This window comes from Denticeps clupeoides, chromosome 2, assembly GCF_900700375.1.
Source record: "Denticeps clupeoides chromosome 2, fDenClu1.1, whole genome shotgun sequence".
Lineage (NCBI taxonomy): Eukaryota > Metazoa > Chordata > Actinopteri > Clupeiformes > Denticipitidae > Denticeps > Denticeps clupeoides.
Window position 1 is genome coordinate 2,640,942 of NC_041708.1, and position 17,168 is coordinate 2,658,109.

The window sequence follows — 17,168 nt, forward strand, 5'->3', positions numbered from 1 at the left end:
CTGTAAGCCTGAGGAGTAGGTATTGGTTGTTGGCGCCGCCTACTGGCCTGTATTCAATAAAAAGACAACTTGCTGAAATGTTCAAGATGGACAAGACTTCTCCTTTCCTGTTATTGCGGCGATGGCTCGTAAGGGGTTGAAATAAAAACCCTTATTTATCTCAGGTGTTTTCTCCAAAGCAATTTATGAAAAATATTTTAAGTCCTCAGAGATATGAATGATAAACCTTATATATATAACATATTCTTAGGTGTCATGAAATGGAGACCTGAGTTTAGCAACTCTTCTGAGCTAATGCTATTCCGTCTAAAAGCCTCACACACACACGCACACACACATATATATATGCATTTCAGAAGATTTAAAGCGCTTCAGAACAAAGTGATAGATCAATGGAAGTAGCTGGCTGGCCAGGATCGGAATGTGCAGAAACATACAACGCCACGCCCCACAGCTGCCGCATTCTCAGCAACTGCTGGAGGGGAAACGGTTCTTCACCACTACCCTGTGCAGTGCGACTGCGGCTGAGTGCTGAAATGTAAGCTTAGACACACACCACGCTCTGACACCTAACGTGCGACCCCTCCACCCCCACCCCTTTAATCAGTGTCCCCTTGTAATGGTGTATTTTAATGAGGCTGCTACCCAAGTTCATATCTTCTACTCAAAGTTCATATCTTCTTTTAGATGGTGGATAATGTATTAAATGACAATCAGTTACCCAGTTCTTCAGATAACTTTTTTTATAGACAAAAGTTGACGGAAGTTTAAACATTTCCCATTGGTTAACCTGACCCCTCCCCCATGGTGTGTGTGTGTGTGTGTGTGTGAGAGAGAGAGAGAGAGAGGGGGAGAGAAATTTGAAGTGCTGGGAACCAACCACGTTTCTCTCTCGCTCCCTCTTCCACTCCCTCCATTTCATTTAGCCTCTCATTCATGCCCAACCTCTCTCTTTCTCCCAGACTGTGGGACAGCACACAGGCTTTCACGATTTCTTTCCCTTGCTGTGCCATTAAAACCGCACTTTAAACCCAGCTGTCTAGCAGGTCTGCTCATTCCCTTGTAAGAGGATGTACGGACAGTTGGCTGGTCAATGTGACGCTCTCTGTGAGGGAGACTTCATGTTCACTTCGGAGTCTGTGGGAGAGGGTCACCCTGGTAAGTGCTGCTTCTTTAACCCACCACTGGCTGCTGCAGTCCTGGCAGATCAGGAATTTTGTACAGTTTGAATTCTGTGTATAGATCCATAGGCAAAGTATTGGGACCCCTCCAACCATTGTATTCAGGCGTTCCAATCACAACCATGGTCACAGTTAAATTAAAACCAAGGGCCTTGGCAAGATTTGTAAAGGAATGGTCACTCAGTGAATTCCAGCGTGGTACCGTGATAGGATGGCTCCTGTGCAATGAGTACAATCAGGAATTTTCCTTGCTGTTGCTGGAAGCAATTGGGTACAAAACCAACTCAGCCATGGAGTGATAGGCCACCTAAAATCACAGATCGGGGTCACTGCATGCTGAGGCACATTTTTCGACAGTGGTTGTAGCTACAGGAATCCAAATGGTACTTGTCTGACTGCATTGTGCCAAGTGTAAAGTGGGCATGGCTTAGCCCCTTAGTTCCAACGAAAGGAACTCTGAACACTTTGGCATACCAAGACATTTTGGGCAATTTCATGCTCTCAACATTTTGGGAATAGAAGGGGGTGGCCCCTTCCTGTTCCAACAGGAATACGCATCAGTGCACAAAGCCAGATCGATAAAGGCATGGATGGGTGTGCAGGAACTTGGCTGTCCTGCACACAGCCCAGACCACAATTCGATAGAACACCTTTCGGGTTCATTATGGCGAGCCAGTCCTTCTTTTGCAACATCAGTGCCTAACTTAACAAATGAAGGAATTGTGAAAAATTCCCACAAACATATGAAACTTTGTTGGTCTATTCCATATTACACAACATGGATTAAGAATGGGTGCATAAACACAGGTGTCCTGATACACTACAATATAGTGTAAGTATGAAAAATTGTGTGTGTGTGCGCAAGAGAATGAGAGATTATTTTCTTTCACGCACAGACTTGCTCCTTGTGTGCTTATATGCATCTTTGCTCAGTGTTGTGTCATGTTTTCTACTGTCCTAACGCTTTATTATCAGTGGCGATACAGTATCTCTCATGTAAGCAACTACCTTTGAAACCACAAGTTAAAGTACAACTTTAACTCTAGGTTTGACTCTGCAGAAGCATGTGCAGTGCTCTTTCGTGGATGGTTTAAAGGTACAATAAGTACGCTTTTGCAACCAGACAAATGAATACACCACAAAACAAGGGGTCCATATTTCACCAGAAAGCAATGATCATACCATCTGCTCTCGTCAACCAAAGTGAATGACATTCAAAGTTGTCAGGTCACTGTACAGTTCACAGAACACAACTTTCTGAGGTGTGAATAAGGGATCTGGCTCCCAGCCTTGTGTGTGGGGAGTTTGCAAGCTCTCTCCATGTTGGTGTGAGCCTCCTCTCACTCTCCAAAAACATACTGGGTGTCCTGTTGGAGACCAACCAATTACCCCCGAATTACAAGGAGTCCAGGGCAGATAACAAATGGCATTTCAGCATCAACAAGAATACAATATCAACATATACAATATATCCGTATTTTTATTGGAGCAGATGTGTTCTATGTATCATCTGTTGGTGAGGAGAGAGGGAACGAATGTAAGTGCTTGGCCCACAAAAACACACAGTTCAGGTTGTAGTCAGGTCACTGACATAAACGTGGCCTCATGTTCAATGCCACAAGTCCACAACACAGGTGAAATGGGATGGACGACCGCTCTCTCTGTCTGTGACGAGTCATAGTGGTCGTCCATCTTACTGCTGGAGCAGTCATGTGGGCGGGGTCATGGCATAGAATTCATAACTAAATATGGCCTTGTAAAGTGGACTGAACACTAATATGTAATTTAATTTTAATTCTCAATCACCATTATCTGTGTTCCATTACATTTCTTCCCTAATGATGTTTATACTAAAGTCTGGACGTTTCCAATATTCATAGTTGAAGACACTGTCACTGTCGGCTAACACATGCACTCTTTTTTTACAGACAAAATCTGTGACCAAATCAGCGACGCTGTCCTAGATGCTCACCTGAAGCAGGATCCAGATGCCAAAGTAGCCTGCGGTAAGTTGATGAGAGGGAAGAGATTAAATGTTTTGTACTTTTTTGATATTGGATCCCTAATAGAGACGGTGTGTAAGACCGGCATGGTGCTCCTCTGCGGAGAAATCACATCACGGGCCAGTGTGGATTACCAGAAGATTGTGCGGGACACTATCAAAAACATTGGCTATGATGGCTCTGACAAAGGTGTGTTCAGACGGAGAATACAAGTTTGGATATTGATTTTGTATGAATATTAAGAGGTTTCTGCCCCATCCTCAGGCTTTGACTATAAGACATGTAATGTGCTAGTGGCTCTGGAGCAGCAGTCCCCCGACATTGCTCAGGGCGTCCACATCGACCGGTTGGAGGACGACATTGGAGCTGGTGACCAGGTATTCTTCCCTTTAGCATTTTATTGCAGGACATGTATCAGATTTGTGTAAGTGAGCAGTTTGTCTATTAATAATAGATTATAATATTCGAATCAGTTTGTTCTGTATACTGTAGTCAGTAAAAGCATCTTCTCTCTCCATCTCTTCATTGCCAAATGCAGGGTCTGATGTTTGGCTATGCCACAGATGAGACGGAGGAGTGCATGCCCCTTACCATCGTTCTTGCCCATAAGCTCAATGCCAAGATGGCCGAGCTGAGACGCAATGGGACCGTACCCTGGCTCCGTCCAGACTCAAAGACACAGGTGTGATGTCACCAGTTGCAGTTGTGTAGAGCTACACACACCTGTGAATATTTTAAGAACTAATGTCGGGCAGAAATGCAGTTTGTAGCTGTACAACCCATATTGTGATATTAAATATCAATTCACTGGGAAATGGAGTAAAATGCAGGCCTTATCCAGTAGTTAAGTGCGCTGCCGCTGTGCTGACCATGGTGATGTGCTGTCCGGGACAAACTCGCCTGGGACCCGCAGAGGCTCTCCGTAAACCAGATCTGCCGAAGAATAGTGCAGAACATCCTTAGGGGTCGTTCGGAGGCTCAACACGACCCAGGGAGGCCTGTCAAACCAGTTACTGTTGTTGAGGGGCCGCCCCGAAGGGCTGGATTGGATATGGCTGCGCGCCTGTATTGCATAACAAACGCCGTCCAGAGAGCTCGTCCCGGATGAATAGCAGCCTGCCAGCCCAGCCGCCGCTTATGGCCACTGCTGAGTGGCATTTCCTCTTCCTCTGAATGTGCATGGCCGTTTAGCTTTAGGGACGAAACATGTGTGGCCAGAATCCACGCACCGAGTGGGTGCCGTCGCTGCCAACGCGGTGTCACAATAGTAGTAAGTGGGGTTTGAAGCTGGGTCTTCTGGTTCATAGGCGTGTGTGTTACCCACTAGGCTACATACTTATACATAACAACTCTACTGCCCTTGTAATAGCGCTGAAGAGTATTTGTTTGTCTCTTCTTCCTCTGGCTGATAGGTAACTGTACACTACCGTCAGGAGAACGGGGCAGTGATCCCGCGCAGGGTCCACACAGTGGTGATCTCAGTGCAGCATGATGACTACATCTCCCTGGAAGAGCAGAAAGAGGTACTGATGGAAAAGGTCATCAAGGTTGTGGTACCAGAGAAGTACCTGGATGAGAGGACCATTTACCACTTGCAGCCCAGTGGCCGCTTCGTCATTGGTGGACCACAGGTGGGACGTTCTGCCAAACTACTGTTGATTGGAGAAGTTGAGAGTGTTTGAATGAATCTTGCCTTTACCCTTCACTGTTTGATGGGTTTTGGTAGGGGGATGCTGGTGTGACTGGACGCAAGATTATCGTGGATACATACGGAGGCTGGGGAGCTCATGGAGGTGGAGCATTTTCTGGAAAGGACTACACCAAAGTGGACCGCTCTGCAGCATACGCGGCTCGATGGGTTGCCAAGTCTCTTGTCAAAGCCGAACTGTGCAGGAGGGTCCTGGTTCAGGCAAGGAACACCCAAAGATCCAATAATAAGAAAAAACAGCAAAAATGGCATACGTCTTGGAGCATTTGAAGCCATGCATAGATAAGATCCCACTTCTGACAGAAAATCCTCTATGGGGCAGTGGTGGCTTAGTGGTTAAGGAAGCAGGCCTGTAATCAGAAGGTTGCCGGTTCGAATCCCGATCCGCCATGGTGCTACTGAGGTGCCACTGAGCAAAGCACAGTCCCCACACACTGCTCCCCAGGCGCTTGTCATGGCTGCCCACTGCACACTCAGGGTGATGGGTTAAATGCAGAGGACAAATTTCACTGTGTGCACCGTGTGCTGAGCTGCTGTGTATCACATGTGACAATCACTTCACTTTACTTCACTTTACTTTACTTCACTTACTTACTTTGTGGTGCAGGTCTCGTACGCCATTGGAGTTGCACAGCCACTGTCCATATCTCTGTTTACATTTGGCTCATCCCAGAAGACTGAACGCGAGCTGCTCCAAATAGTCAAGAAGAACTTTGATCTTCGACCGGGTGTCATCGTGAGGTGGGCAAAACACATTCCTTTTTGCAGCTTTGGCGAATCAAGGAATTTTGCAATATGCAATAAAAATGAATTTCAGCAGGCTTAAGTCAACATGGACCAAATTGATTGTCTGGTGCTTGTACTAGTCACAAAAGTAAAAACATTTTACCAAGAACCAAAAAAATACACACTTCCAGTCTATCATACCTACCCTTTCCGTTTGAAGTCGTTGCTTAAAAGGTGCTGTAAAAGTGTTTCAGTGACTGGTGTACAGTGTAAATTAGTTTTTCCTTTTGTAAATTTGTTTTATGAAATACTGATTTGATTTCCACTCGTCGGCCACCATACCATCCTGACAAATGGGGAATAATTTGTGTGACAACCACTAACAGCCCAAAATGTATAAAATGATCACCGTTGTATTCTAGTAACCGCAAAGATAAGAAAAGTGGCTCCTGGTGCATGATTATACTGTGTAAATTAAGTGACATGCAATAATGGGTGTTAGATTATTTAAGATTCTATAATCTTCTGTTTTATTATCAGAATTGTCTGAAATTGAAATACCACTGTAGTCCTAAACTGAACTGAAATGTTCGATTTCTGTCATTCTTCAGGGATCTGGATCTGAAAAATCCCATGTACCAAAAGACAGCGGTTTATGGCCACTTTGGCAGGAAGGAGTTTCCATGGGAGGTACCCAAAAACCTCAACTTCTAGTAAGAAGACGTTGTGACCTCAGACAGCTGGGGGGGAACTGGAAGGGTGGGGAGAGTAGAAACACCACTCATATGCTAAGTGAAACACAATCTGTAGCTTCTTAAAATAGAAGCAGAATTCACCAGATACACATGCATAGCTAACGCATATATAACACACTGTGAATTGCAGATATGCACAAAAACGCGCAGCCTTGAGTCCCGTGTCCTTTTTTCTGCTGCAGCGATTTTCATATAAATATGCTAAACTTAGCACCTGCAGGCTGTCTCATCCGCTCTGCAGTTGAGTTAATACGCAAACTTTCAGGCCTCTCAGAGGTTAAAGGTAAGTTAGGTTATGTGCCATGTACACTAAATAATAATAATCATCATAATAATCATAATACATTTATTAATAAAGCACAGTTTCAGAAACAGAGAACTGCTCAAGTGCTGTACAGACATAGTAATAATGCCCTGAAAATCAGTAAAAACAAGTACAAAAAGTACAAAAAAACAGTAAACAACTAGATCTCAGAACAGCAGTTTTTTTTAAAGCTAAAATGTACAGAGGTCAAGCGTTCCAATGTTTCGGAGCTATAGCTTCAAAAGTCTCGTGGCCCTTGATTTTAAGCGGGTTCAAGGGAGTTACAGCAACAGCTCATTAGATGATCTTAGGGTTTTGGATGAAGATTTCTTTCGGATTAAGTCTGGCCATTTAGAGCTTCAAAGACAAAAAGTAAAAATTTGAACTTAGTTCTTAGTTCATCTGGAAGGCAGTGTAGGGACGCTAAAACTGGTTTAATATGAGGGCAACTGAGGACTTATTTAGACCCGTCTGTAAACCATTACAATAATCTCGCCAAGAGGAGATGAAAGCATGAATGACTTTTTCCAGATCAGTGGAGGAGAGACTGCGTCGCAGTTGAAAAAAAGACCTTCTCTAGCCACTGAATTAACAAAAGCTCACCAAGATTCCTAACACAAGGTTTTATAAAAGCAGAATTCGTATTCGTGGAATGCGGTCATTCTAAACGTAGCATTCCACTGCATGACTGTTTTTTATGTTGAGTCCTTGCTACGGTTATAAAAGCCCGTTGCAGAACTCTGTTTGGGGTTCAAATATTGCCAACAAAATCTGAGTAGAAAATGTATAACAATGAGAAAGTGTTTTTGTAAGTGTCAACTCAAGATTGTACACTCCAAAAAACTACGGCACACGTTTCATTAGCAAAGGATTGATTTGTTTACATGAATAAATCATTTTTAGGTTCATAGCATGCTTCTTTCTTTTTTGTTCACCATGACTCAAAGAAAACTCGGATGATCTCTATTCATTTTTGGCAGTCCAATGAGAATGAGGTCTATCAAACCAAAGACTCGGATATTGTCCGCTATTGCACATGCTCCTCGCCCATCGGATGAAGAAGAGGTCAGTCGAGAGCATTAAATGCGTGAATTAAATTCTGTGGCATGCTTGATAGTGAGGTAAGTATTTCAGACATCTCTTGATAATCGAATTTAGGTTAGAGGTGTGAGAGGTAAATGGTAGTACTTTGAATGAGATGTGCTTCTTTGTAATCTGCGTGGTTGGCGAAAATTATCTACCAGCTTTGGTAATTTAGGGACCTGGCCTGTGCTGAGTTGATTTTAATTCACTAAAGGACAAGGCCCCAGAGAAACGTCAGGCAGCATTGCATGTGAAAAAGTCAAATACGGCAGAAGTCAAATAGAGAATTGCACTGCTTTCGGAGATTCAGAAGAGAAACAATGACCACATGGAGAGGACAGTCTCATACAGAAGGCAAGACGTTATCAAAGACAGTCCTTAATTACAGCCTTCAAAAGCAGCAAGCCAGTATGTGTTATCTAGCGATGGCCAGTTGATATTGATATAATATAGTGAGCTAATAATTCCTGGTACGTTCTTTCTCTATTGCAAATTGTGTTCTAACAGTGCAAGACATTCATGTCTGAGCTAGAGTGGTGGGGTATTAGATTATTTAAGAATCTATCATCTTACATTTTATTTTCAGAGTTGCTTCGTCTGAAATTGAAATATCACCGTAGTCCTAAATTACCACGTGCATTGGAATGTTCGATCTCTGTCCACGTTTATGGCCACTTTGGCTGGAAGGAAAAATAACTTCTAGTTAGAAGACGTGGTGACCTCAGACCGCTGGGGGGAACTGGAGAGAAGAAACACCACTCACATGCCCAGTGAAACACAATCTGTGGCTTCTTGAAATAGAAGCAGAATACACCGCAGATACACATGCACAGCTATAGCATATATAACACACTGTGAACTGCAACAACGTTCATTTTAACATTCAGAACTCATCACCTGCACGAGTGGGTAACACACTCTCCAATGAACCAGAAGATCCAGGTTCAAATCCCACGTACTACCATTGTGTCCCTGAGCAAGACACTTAACCCTGAGTTGCTCCAGGGGGACACTGTCCCTGTAACTACTGATTGTGAGTCGCTCTGGTGAGGGCGTCTGATCAATGCAGTAAATGTAAATGTAAACGTTGTCTCATCCGCTGTACAGTTGAGTTAATGAGCAAACTTTCATGCCTCTCAAAGTTTAAAGGTCAGTCAGGTTCTGCTCTGTACAATAAATGTAGCATTCCACTGTATGAGTGTTTTTTGTGTTATCAAAGCAACAAGAAAATGTAAGTCTTTTCAATGTTGTAATATATTTTTATGTATATACTGATATGTTTTAAGCTTTTATCCAGACAATTTATTTATATATTGAACTTTTTATATTATACAGTTGGCATATTTCTCTATGCTATTATTTTTGCTGCTCTTATCTTGTACTGTCCACTTTCTCCCGTGACAATGTAAATTTCCAACTTGTGGGACTAATAAAGAATCATCTTATCTCGTATTTTATCTTAGACTGGTTCCAGAAGAAAATTGCAGTATTACATCAACAGAATGGTCCACCTTTAAACTGTATTTCATTTACAGGTTTTGGAAAATTCAGTGAAAGTAAAAATAATTTTTTAAAGGTAAAAAGTATTAAAACATTAACTATGTGTTCTTTTGACGTGTCATATGTATTACTGAATCCTTTTCTAAAAGAAGGTGGATAAACCTTCAGCAAATTGCTGACTGAGCAAATTCGTGTCCGTCCAGACCTGTTTCTGCAGATGTATCAGGCTGTGACAGTGGTGGCCTAGCGGCTAAGGAAGCAGCCCAGTAATCAGAAGATTAGAATACGCCAAGGTGCCACTTAGGTGCCACTGAGCAAAGCACCGTCCCCACACACTGCTCCCCGGGCGCCTGTCATGGCTGCCCACTGCTCACCAAGGGTGATGGTTATGTTTCGTTGTGTCACCATGTGCTGTGCTGCAGTGTTTCACAATGACAATCACTTTCACTTCACTGTGCAATCTATCTGCGAAAAGACTTGCATCTCCAGCTGTTAATAACTCAACCTTTTCATTAAATATGTGTAGAAGGATTTTTAAGAAATTAAGGTTTTTCACTTGCGTTTGAAGATCTTTAGGGACTCAGGGGTTTGAACAAGTTCAGTCTACCACTGTGGCTTTGTAGGCCAACATCAATATACAAATCTGATAAGGGCAGCTACAAGAAGCCAGTGGAGGGAAGGTAGCAGTCGAGCGGTGTGGGAGAAATTGGGAAAGTTGAAAACAAGTCATGCTGCAGCGTTCTGGATCAGCGGGAGAGGTCGAGAGGTGCAGTCTTACCAAGAAACAATATTTTTATTCAGGGAGTGAATGTGAATGGTTAAGCTTATTGCAGTGCTTTATGCAGTGAATGCTTATTTTAATATACTATCAAAGGATAAAATTATTTTATCATTATAATTGCATTGACACTGATTGTCAATGTAATTATTATATATTTATTATTATTATTATTATTATTTAGCCTAAACATGAAATGTAAATGTTCTGAAAGGTTGCATTTCCTGATATTGGTATGGTATGAACATTTCTCAGTTCATTGTAACTGGTAAAGGGTTTGTAACCCATAAATGGTGTATGTCCACATTCATACACATTCAGACCTAAAGTGAACAAAAAAACAAAACAAAAACAAGGACAGTTCCAGCACATTTCCCAGATAATACCAGGTCCTGGGACGCACCTGACCTGTCATTGTAGAATATACAGCAGTGTACTATCAACAGAATACAGACACATTAAAGATACAAGAATCTCTGTTAGATGCTGTACAGCAACGTTGTACACTGTATGTAACAAATACCACGCTTCTAACGGACTACATTCATGCCGTCTCTTATTCAAAATTATTGCCTCTTTTCTCTCATTCTTAAAATGTTTGTGAGCAGAGTTTATTGGGCACAGTTTTGGGAGGAAGCCTAAAGGCAGAGCTGAGTCTGTAGAACAGCCTTACTGAAGGGGAGTAGTTGATGTCATTGGCAGCAGGTCACACATACATTTCCCAGAAGGCCTCTGTGATTGATGGGGTTCAGAGTAGCTTTGGCGACGCCAGCTAGAGAATGGCAACGCCCTCCGGCTGGAGCTGCAGAAGATTTGCTCCGGCGTTTACCTCCACCATGTTCTCTCCAGCTGTTCTCGCCAGGCCCTTGACTCCCGCTCTCCCTCGGGCCAGCACCAGGAGGGTGCTGCCGGACACGCCCCCGAACTCGAAGGCGAAGGAGCCGTAGAAGAGCAAGATGGTTGTGGTGAAGAGCCATTCAAAGATGGCTGCCGCATGCTGTAAAGACGAGCTTTCCTGTGTGAAGAACACGCCGCCTGCGGCCAGAGGTCAAGGCTCGAAAACAGCCATTTGTTCAACAACGCACACACTCACACACACTTTCCGAGGTTTAAAGAACCACCTGTTTCACCTGCAGTGCAGGTGTGTGACCACTAGGGGGAATCTGGATTTATAACGTAGTTTACGTCGCTGTTAAGAGACACATGCACACGAACACACTCTTTAGTAAGCGGATACTGAGCAGCAGAGCGACCAAGCCCAGCAGGGTCATGCCGAGCCGCAGGTGGCCCATGATGTAGTCGGTGCGTGTTTTGGCGACGCGGTACGTCAGCGCCGACTGCACACACACAAACAACATGCTGGAGGGAAAGGCCAGCCCTGCACCCACATAGTGTAACACCTTAGCATAATCCACCTGGCAGAGACACACAGATCACACAGAGCAGGTCAGGAACATTTTTTTTAATCTATATGATTATTATCAATAATATTATGAATTTTTAGTAATATTTAATCATATGTGCTTATGTATATATGTATATGATATGTTATGTATATCATAGTTCCTCTACTGTTATTATTACTTTAAAGTATACAAGTTTAGACCATTTGTAATAATAATTATGATTTTTATATCATATATCAATTTATCTTCTAACATCTGCCATGCTCCTCTCCCTGCATGATCTGTAGACCAGCGTCGTGTTTTTATTCTGGTGGCTGGGTTTTAATATGACCTGACACGCTGTGGTTCCTGGGAATCTTCTCGGCTGATGCCTGTCGACTCAGCTTGCAGTAAACGTTTAGTAGGTTCAAATCCCACTTACTACCATTGTGTCCCTGAGCAAGACACTTAACCCTGAGTTGCTGTAACTACTGTCATCATTGCATGCTTACTGTATGCATCTGAATACAGCTCCATCCACAGCATAGTGGGATTCTATATGAAGATCACTCTCCCTCCCCACTACGGTTTACACAAAGCATTCCAATAGCAGAGCTCACAGGTTTTTGAGCTGGACTGCGGGATGAGAGTGGCTATATAGAGTATTTGTGTATAAACCGTTTACAACTACATATACAATGTGACAAATACAACCCCCACCACCCCCATTTGCATATAGGATTAAGTTATGCTCATTACATTTTCTAATTTAGCAAACCGTCCAACCTGGAAGTTGCCAACCATGATGAGGCCTCCAGCGCACATCCAGCCGAGAGACAGCCCGGCCGAGTTCAGAACACAGTCCTGGTGCCGGTCGATCACGTGAGCGTATCGCAGCAGTCCAATCAGCATCACTGCAAACAACGAACAACAAATAAATCACACTGGCTCGCATACCTGCTCTCTCGGAGCTGCACACAAGTGAAAAAAGACAAAAACGTGTCGCTTAACTGGTCACAGATGAAAACCGTCTGCTTTCGTCTCGTTTCTTACCTCTACCTAAACATGCCTTTTGACTGAAAAAATAAATGGGTGGGATTTCCTAGCAAAAAGCCAAGGTCTTAGTACGAGAGGTGGGCCGGGCATTTGTGTCTCTTTACGCCCCCCTACCCATTACTCACATTACTGCAGACCAACGGACGCAAAGCAAACAGCGGGTCACAGGGTCCGTCTGCATTGTTAAATGAACCTTTACGTAACATCTGCTCTGGACTTCGGGTCTGTTTTAGATTTCATTCTTCTATCGTACAGATCACAGGCGTTGTGGTCATGAGGCAGATTCCTCTGGACGACATTCCAAGGGTTGTGTGGAAACAGGCAGTCAACGTTGTCAGGTCTGGGAACATTATCATGCCAAGTTTCAGGATATACTTAACATTTTTGGAGTGGAAGTAGCCTAGTGAGAAACGAGTCTATGAACGAGACGAGTCCCAGGTTCAAACCCCACTTACTACCCTTGTGTCCCTGAGCAAGACAGGGACTGTCCCTGTCACTACTGATTGTAAGTCGCCCTGGATAAATGGCAAACATGTAAACAACGTAATATATATGTAACAATGTGTCCGGTCTATGTTAAAGCTTTCAGCTCTTCATATCAGCAGTGGACGTGATGAATACGAACCCATGAAGGCCCCAGTGCTGCAGATGAGGCTGAAGAAACAACTCTCCGGGGGAAGCGCCCCACATTTACTGCAGAGGGCGAGAGAGAGAGAGGCAGAAAGGAAAATGCTCAGCACCGCGCTCGTGAAAAGAACAGTCTGGCACAGGCGATCTTTCCAGGAGCGGACCACACAGATGGAGTCAGTAAATGCGAGTGCGTGTGAAAGTCGCAGCCCACCGGCACAGAACCGGGCGGGTCAGGTTACCACGGTGTGTACATAAACGTTGTGGGTATATTAAAGGGCATTTGGAACCCATTCATACACCATGAAATTCCGAGCATTTCTACTCACACAGCTGTAGGGTAAAACTTCTCATTTATGCCTCTAGTTAATTCAAGTCTATTTACAATCTTTCCCGAAATTATTAAGAGTTTCTGGCAGATCTCAGCAAGTTATTTTCATTTTCCAGACACTGTATAAGAAGGAGTGCACTTATATTACACATCGCCCACACCAGAAGACTGGAAATAAAGCACCTGATAGTGTAGAGACTGGTGGGAAGCGGAGGAGAAAGGGCGCTACACCTGAGTTTGTTTAAATTGTCCAGAAAAAAGGAGTAGGCTGTCTGATATCTGTCATGCCTACAGGCTCCTCCCCTTTTATTAAACATATAAAAAACATAATTAAAGCTCATCTTCTGGATGTCAGAAAGAATTGCACACTTACAAAATGGCCTGGTGGGTGGTGATAATTAGCAATTTTTTTGACATGGGTTAACACACCCCACAGGTCTTAGGTAGCGGTGGAAAAACATGGCCCCTAGAAATTATTCCGGCTCATGGTGCGAGGATGCAGGAGGACAGTGTTTCACCTGATCAGGGGGATGTCATCGAGGTCGCAGCACAGCTCCGGACCGCTCTGCTGGGCCAGCGTCACCGCACACGACTCGTTGTACACCCTTAAAAAAAGACAACTATCATCAGCCTGACACCTTACTCTTACTGGCCAAAAACGCTATCAGACACATACAACTCGACCACCTGGATCCGGTTTATCATTTCACCGCGTGGCCTGCATCCTCCGGGTTACGCAACGTCAGGGTGGTCCGTGTCGATGTCAGAAGGGTTGTTTACATTTACAGCATTTATCAGACGCCCTTATCTAGAGCGACTTACAATAAGTAGTCACAGGGACAGTAGTTACAGCAACTCAGGGTTAAGTGTCTTGCTCAGGGACACAATGGTAGTAAGTGGGATTTGAACCTGGGTCTTCTGGTTCATAGGCGAGTGTTTTACCCCACTAGGCAGTTAATGCCGCCCTCATTTCGAACACTAACGTCACGCCAACGCTTCATCGATATTTTGGGCAAAGTGTATCTTCAGAAAAGCGAACCGCGCCCTGTGCCGTGTTTCAGTTCCGGCCGATCAATAGGAGACGAGCCGTTCAAGATAACAGAGCTCAATATCTGTCGGCATTCCACGACTCGAACCCGGTGCAGTGATCGGCCGGTTTCTGGGACAGAGAGTGTCCACTGAAAAACGCTTCAAAGGCTGTAAACAGGGCCGGCGCCATCCGTCCAAAGAAACAACTAGTTTGTTAAAACTAGTTGTTTCTTAATATGAAAGGATTAAACCTTCAAACCAACGTGAATTTACCTGTGTAGCAAAGCCTATTAAGTAGTAGTAGTAATTAAAAAAGGAGCGTTCTGAACACGCCCTCAACGGCCCTTTTTACGCCATCAAGAGTCACCCAGGACGGCTTAAAAAGTGCGACAAAGGTTCCGTTATGGGACAGTTTCAGCTCAGTAAGCATGGAAACAGTGGGAGCTTTTTAAAGCAGCTCTCCGGTGTGTGCAGATGTGTAGAGTAAAGTGCATTTTTACCAGTTATCGACGGGGCAGACGTGCTGGTTGTAGAGGGCCATGGCGTATCTACAGAAAAGGGAACAGGTTAAAAACTCAGCTTCTTGGTCGTATTCTCGGTCGTATTTTTTTGGCACCACCGGGAGTGTTTTATGGGGATAAAAGATAACTCGTGGGAGCGGTTCGGTCGCGTGCCCCACTGCGAAATGCAGTAAAAAGTGAAGTGATTGTCATTGTGAAATGACACCCGCCAGGCCACCACTGCCTATATGGACAGTTGAAGTAATTTGAATACGTTCGAATCCCCTGCCCGGTTCTCCAGACTCAGAAGATCGTGTGGGGTTGAGCTGGGTCGAGATCAATCCCGTCGATAAAGCTGATTGCTCTATATTGATCTGCAGCGACCCTTCTCTCTCAGCTGATACGAGGATTCCAAACCGAACAAACGAGTTTCTTTCCTGGTTTCATCCGGTCCTTTAATTTGTCACCAGCCTCGGAGCGTGTATAAATGTTTATGCCGCGTCCGGTGCTGTTTTTAACCATCTCTGGACCCGTCTCTCCTCTTTACGACTCTGCCTTCAAGTAAACATTTACTCAAGGACGGTGTTTTGAGCCTCCAATGTTCGGTGGTGTAAGATTTGCTTGCCTAATGATAAGAGCAACAGAGATTCCTTCGTCGGACCGGAATGTCCTTAAAAAATGCAACAGTATCAGCCCCAGTTGGACAATCACAGGCCACGGTGGCAACTTCATCCTGAGTGGCAGTGGAACTGGAAAACCGAAAGCCTGGCCCGGATTCTCTAACAGGCCGGTTACATATGAAGTCCATTTACAGAAATGCTGGAACCCACCCTGACCCACTCAGAGACGTCACGTCTACGTCCCACAACTGCATGCGTCTGATGTCACAGGAAAGGTAAAGGAACATGACCTCTGAACCCCAGACGGTTCAGTGAAAAACACAGCGTAGACCTGTCCACGCTGAAGAACTTACACGACCCACATTCCAGTGATGGTGATCACTGGGAGGCTGATGGGTAAAATGATCCAGGGGGACATGTCCAGTACCCGACCGCGCCAACTAATCCGTCCCAGCCAATCAGCACTCAGTATGGAACTGCACCATCCATCACGCTTTTCCTCCCTGTCAAAAATGGATCAAGGTATTATTGGAATCAATCAATCGATTAGACAATTGGTGGAATTATGATTAACCACGTCCCTACCTTTGCCTGGGGGTTTTTGCCTCGTCTTCAAAACTTTCTTATGGCTTTTTAATTCCATAAAGTCCAAATTTCTATTTTCTAAATTTCATAAATAAAAATCCCTGGTCCTCTAGGAGAACTTGTGCCGGTGTTGGGAGCGCAGCCGTCGACGTTTTTGGGGTGGAAACGTGGCCGTGGCTCTGCCCTCCGCGGGGATCCAGCTGTTGCCCCGGACTCCTCCCTTCCACGTCCGTAACCAGACAGTCAATCATCTCCCGTTTTAACTCGTCTCTCCTAACTCGTAACACATTTCCTCACGCTGGGCGACGCCACAACGTGACGCGGCGTTTTGTCTGTACGTGAGAACTGTAATCTCCTTTTTTTTTTTGGATTATTATAATTAACGTGTCTTCTGAAGGGTCCGTCTGTCCGGCGGGGTGGGCGGCGACTCGGGCCGCGTCGCAATTTCACCGAGCTGCGCGCCCTAGCGCCCAGAGGCATGACGGGACTGCCGCACGCCCCCAAGTCGGCCGAGCGGCGCCTGCTTCCGTCTTCTAGGGCACTAGGGCGCACCGGGCTATGTGTTGGGACGCGGCAATTTTTCTGGGTAAAACTTCTAATGTTTATGTCGGTCAGAACCTGCGATCACGAGGCTCACGTGTCCAGCCGGACAGATGTTTCCCCAGACCGACCAAAATGATTTATTTACTCACGACAAAGCAGCAAGAAAAGCAACTTTAGCTGATTAAGATTGTAAAGATGAATGAGCAACCGGCTAAAACCAGCCGCATGTGTTTTGTTTTTTACATCATTAAAACATAAAACATACAATCATGTATATGTTTTATAAAAAATAGTTCAAAACCTGTCAAGTGAGTCGCGCTATAACATTGAGCCCATATCTAAAATGTAAATTCCGGTTTCATTTGAAATGTACACAAGATGGCAGTAAATACAGAACTTTACCTGAAGTGTCCACAAAATGACAGCAAATACTCAACTTACCCTGAAAAAAAAA

General features: G+C 44.4%; 2 protein-coding genes across 5 annotated transcripts; one reads left to right on the top strand and one right to left on the bottom strand.

Annotated features, from left to right (window-relative positions):
- Positions 1-872: 872 nt before the first annotated feature.
- Positions 873-9,212, top strand: LOC114782545 (S-adenosylmethionine synthase-like). Of its 3 annotated transcripts, none has more exons than XM_028968388.1 (10): positions 873-1,158; positions 3,110-3,373; positions 3,449-3,561; positions 3,723-3,866; positions 4,597-4,815; positions 4,911-5,093; positions 5,500-5,633; positions 6,230-6,331; positions 7,658-7,742; positions 8,347-9,212. In XM_028968388.1, exons 1-10 carry the CDS (start codon positions 1,071-1,073, stop codon positions 8,359-8,361), a joined length of 1,347 nt encoding a protein of 448 aa, XP_028824221.1. In that variant the 5' UTR covers positions 873-1,070; the 3' UTR covers positions 8,362-9,212. The 3 variants fall into 3 exon arrangements, with proteins under 3 accessions (XP_028824221.1, XP_028824219.1, XP_028824227.1); XM_028968394.1 differs by having other exon boundaries at positions 875-1,158; positions 3,110-3,187; positions 3,251-3,373; positions 7,658-9,212; XM_028968386.1 differs by having other exon boundaries at positions 7,658-9,212.
- Positions 9,213-9,591: 379 nt separating this feature from the next.
- LOC114782570 (transmembrane protein 150A-like) lies at positions 9,592-16,575 on the bottom strand. Of its 2 annotated transcripts, none has more exons than XM_028968417.1 (8): positions 16,172-16,575; positions 15,949-16,089; positions 14,967-15,014; positions 13,956-14,042; positions 13,105-13,172; positions 12,210-12,337; positions 11,276-11,453; positions 9,592-11,073 (listed from the first exon to the last, which is right to left on the bottom strand). In XM_028968417.1, the coding sequence occupies exons 2-8, from the start codon at positions 16,002-16,004 to the stop codon at positions 10,811-10,813; spliced, it is 828 nt and encodes a 275-aa protein (XP_028824250.1). In that variant the 5' UTR covers positions 16,005-16,089; positions 16,172-16,575; the 3' UTR covers positions 9,592-10,810. The 2 variants fall into 2 exon arrangements, with proteins under 2 accessions (XP_028824250.1, XP_028824241.1); XM_028968408.1 differs by having other exon boundaries at positions 15,940-16,089.
- Positions 16,576-17,168: the final 593 nt, after the last annotated feature.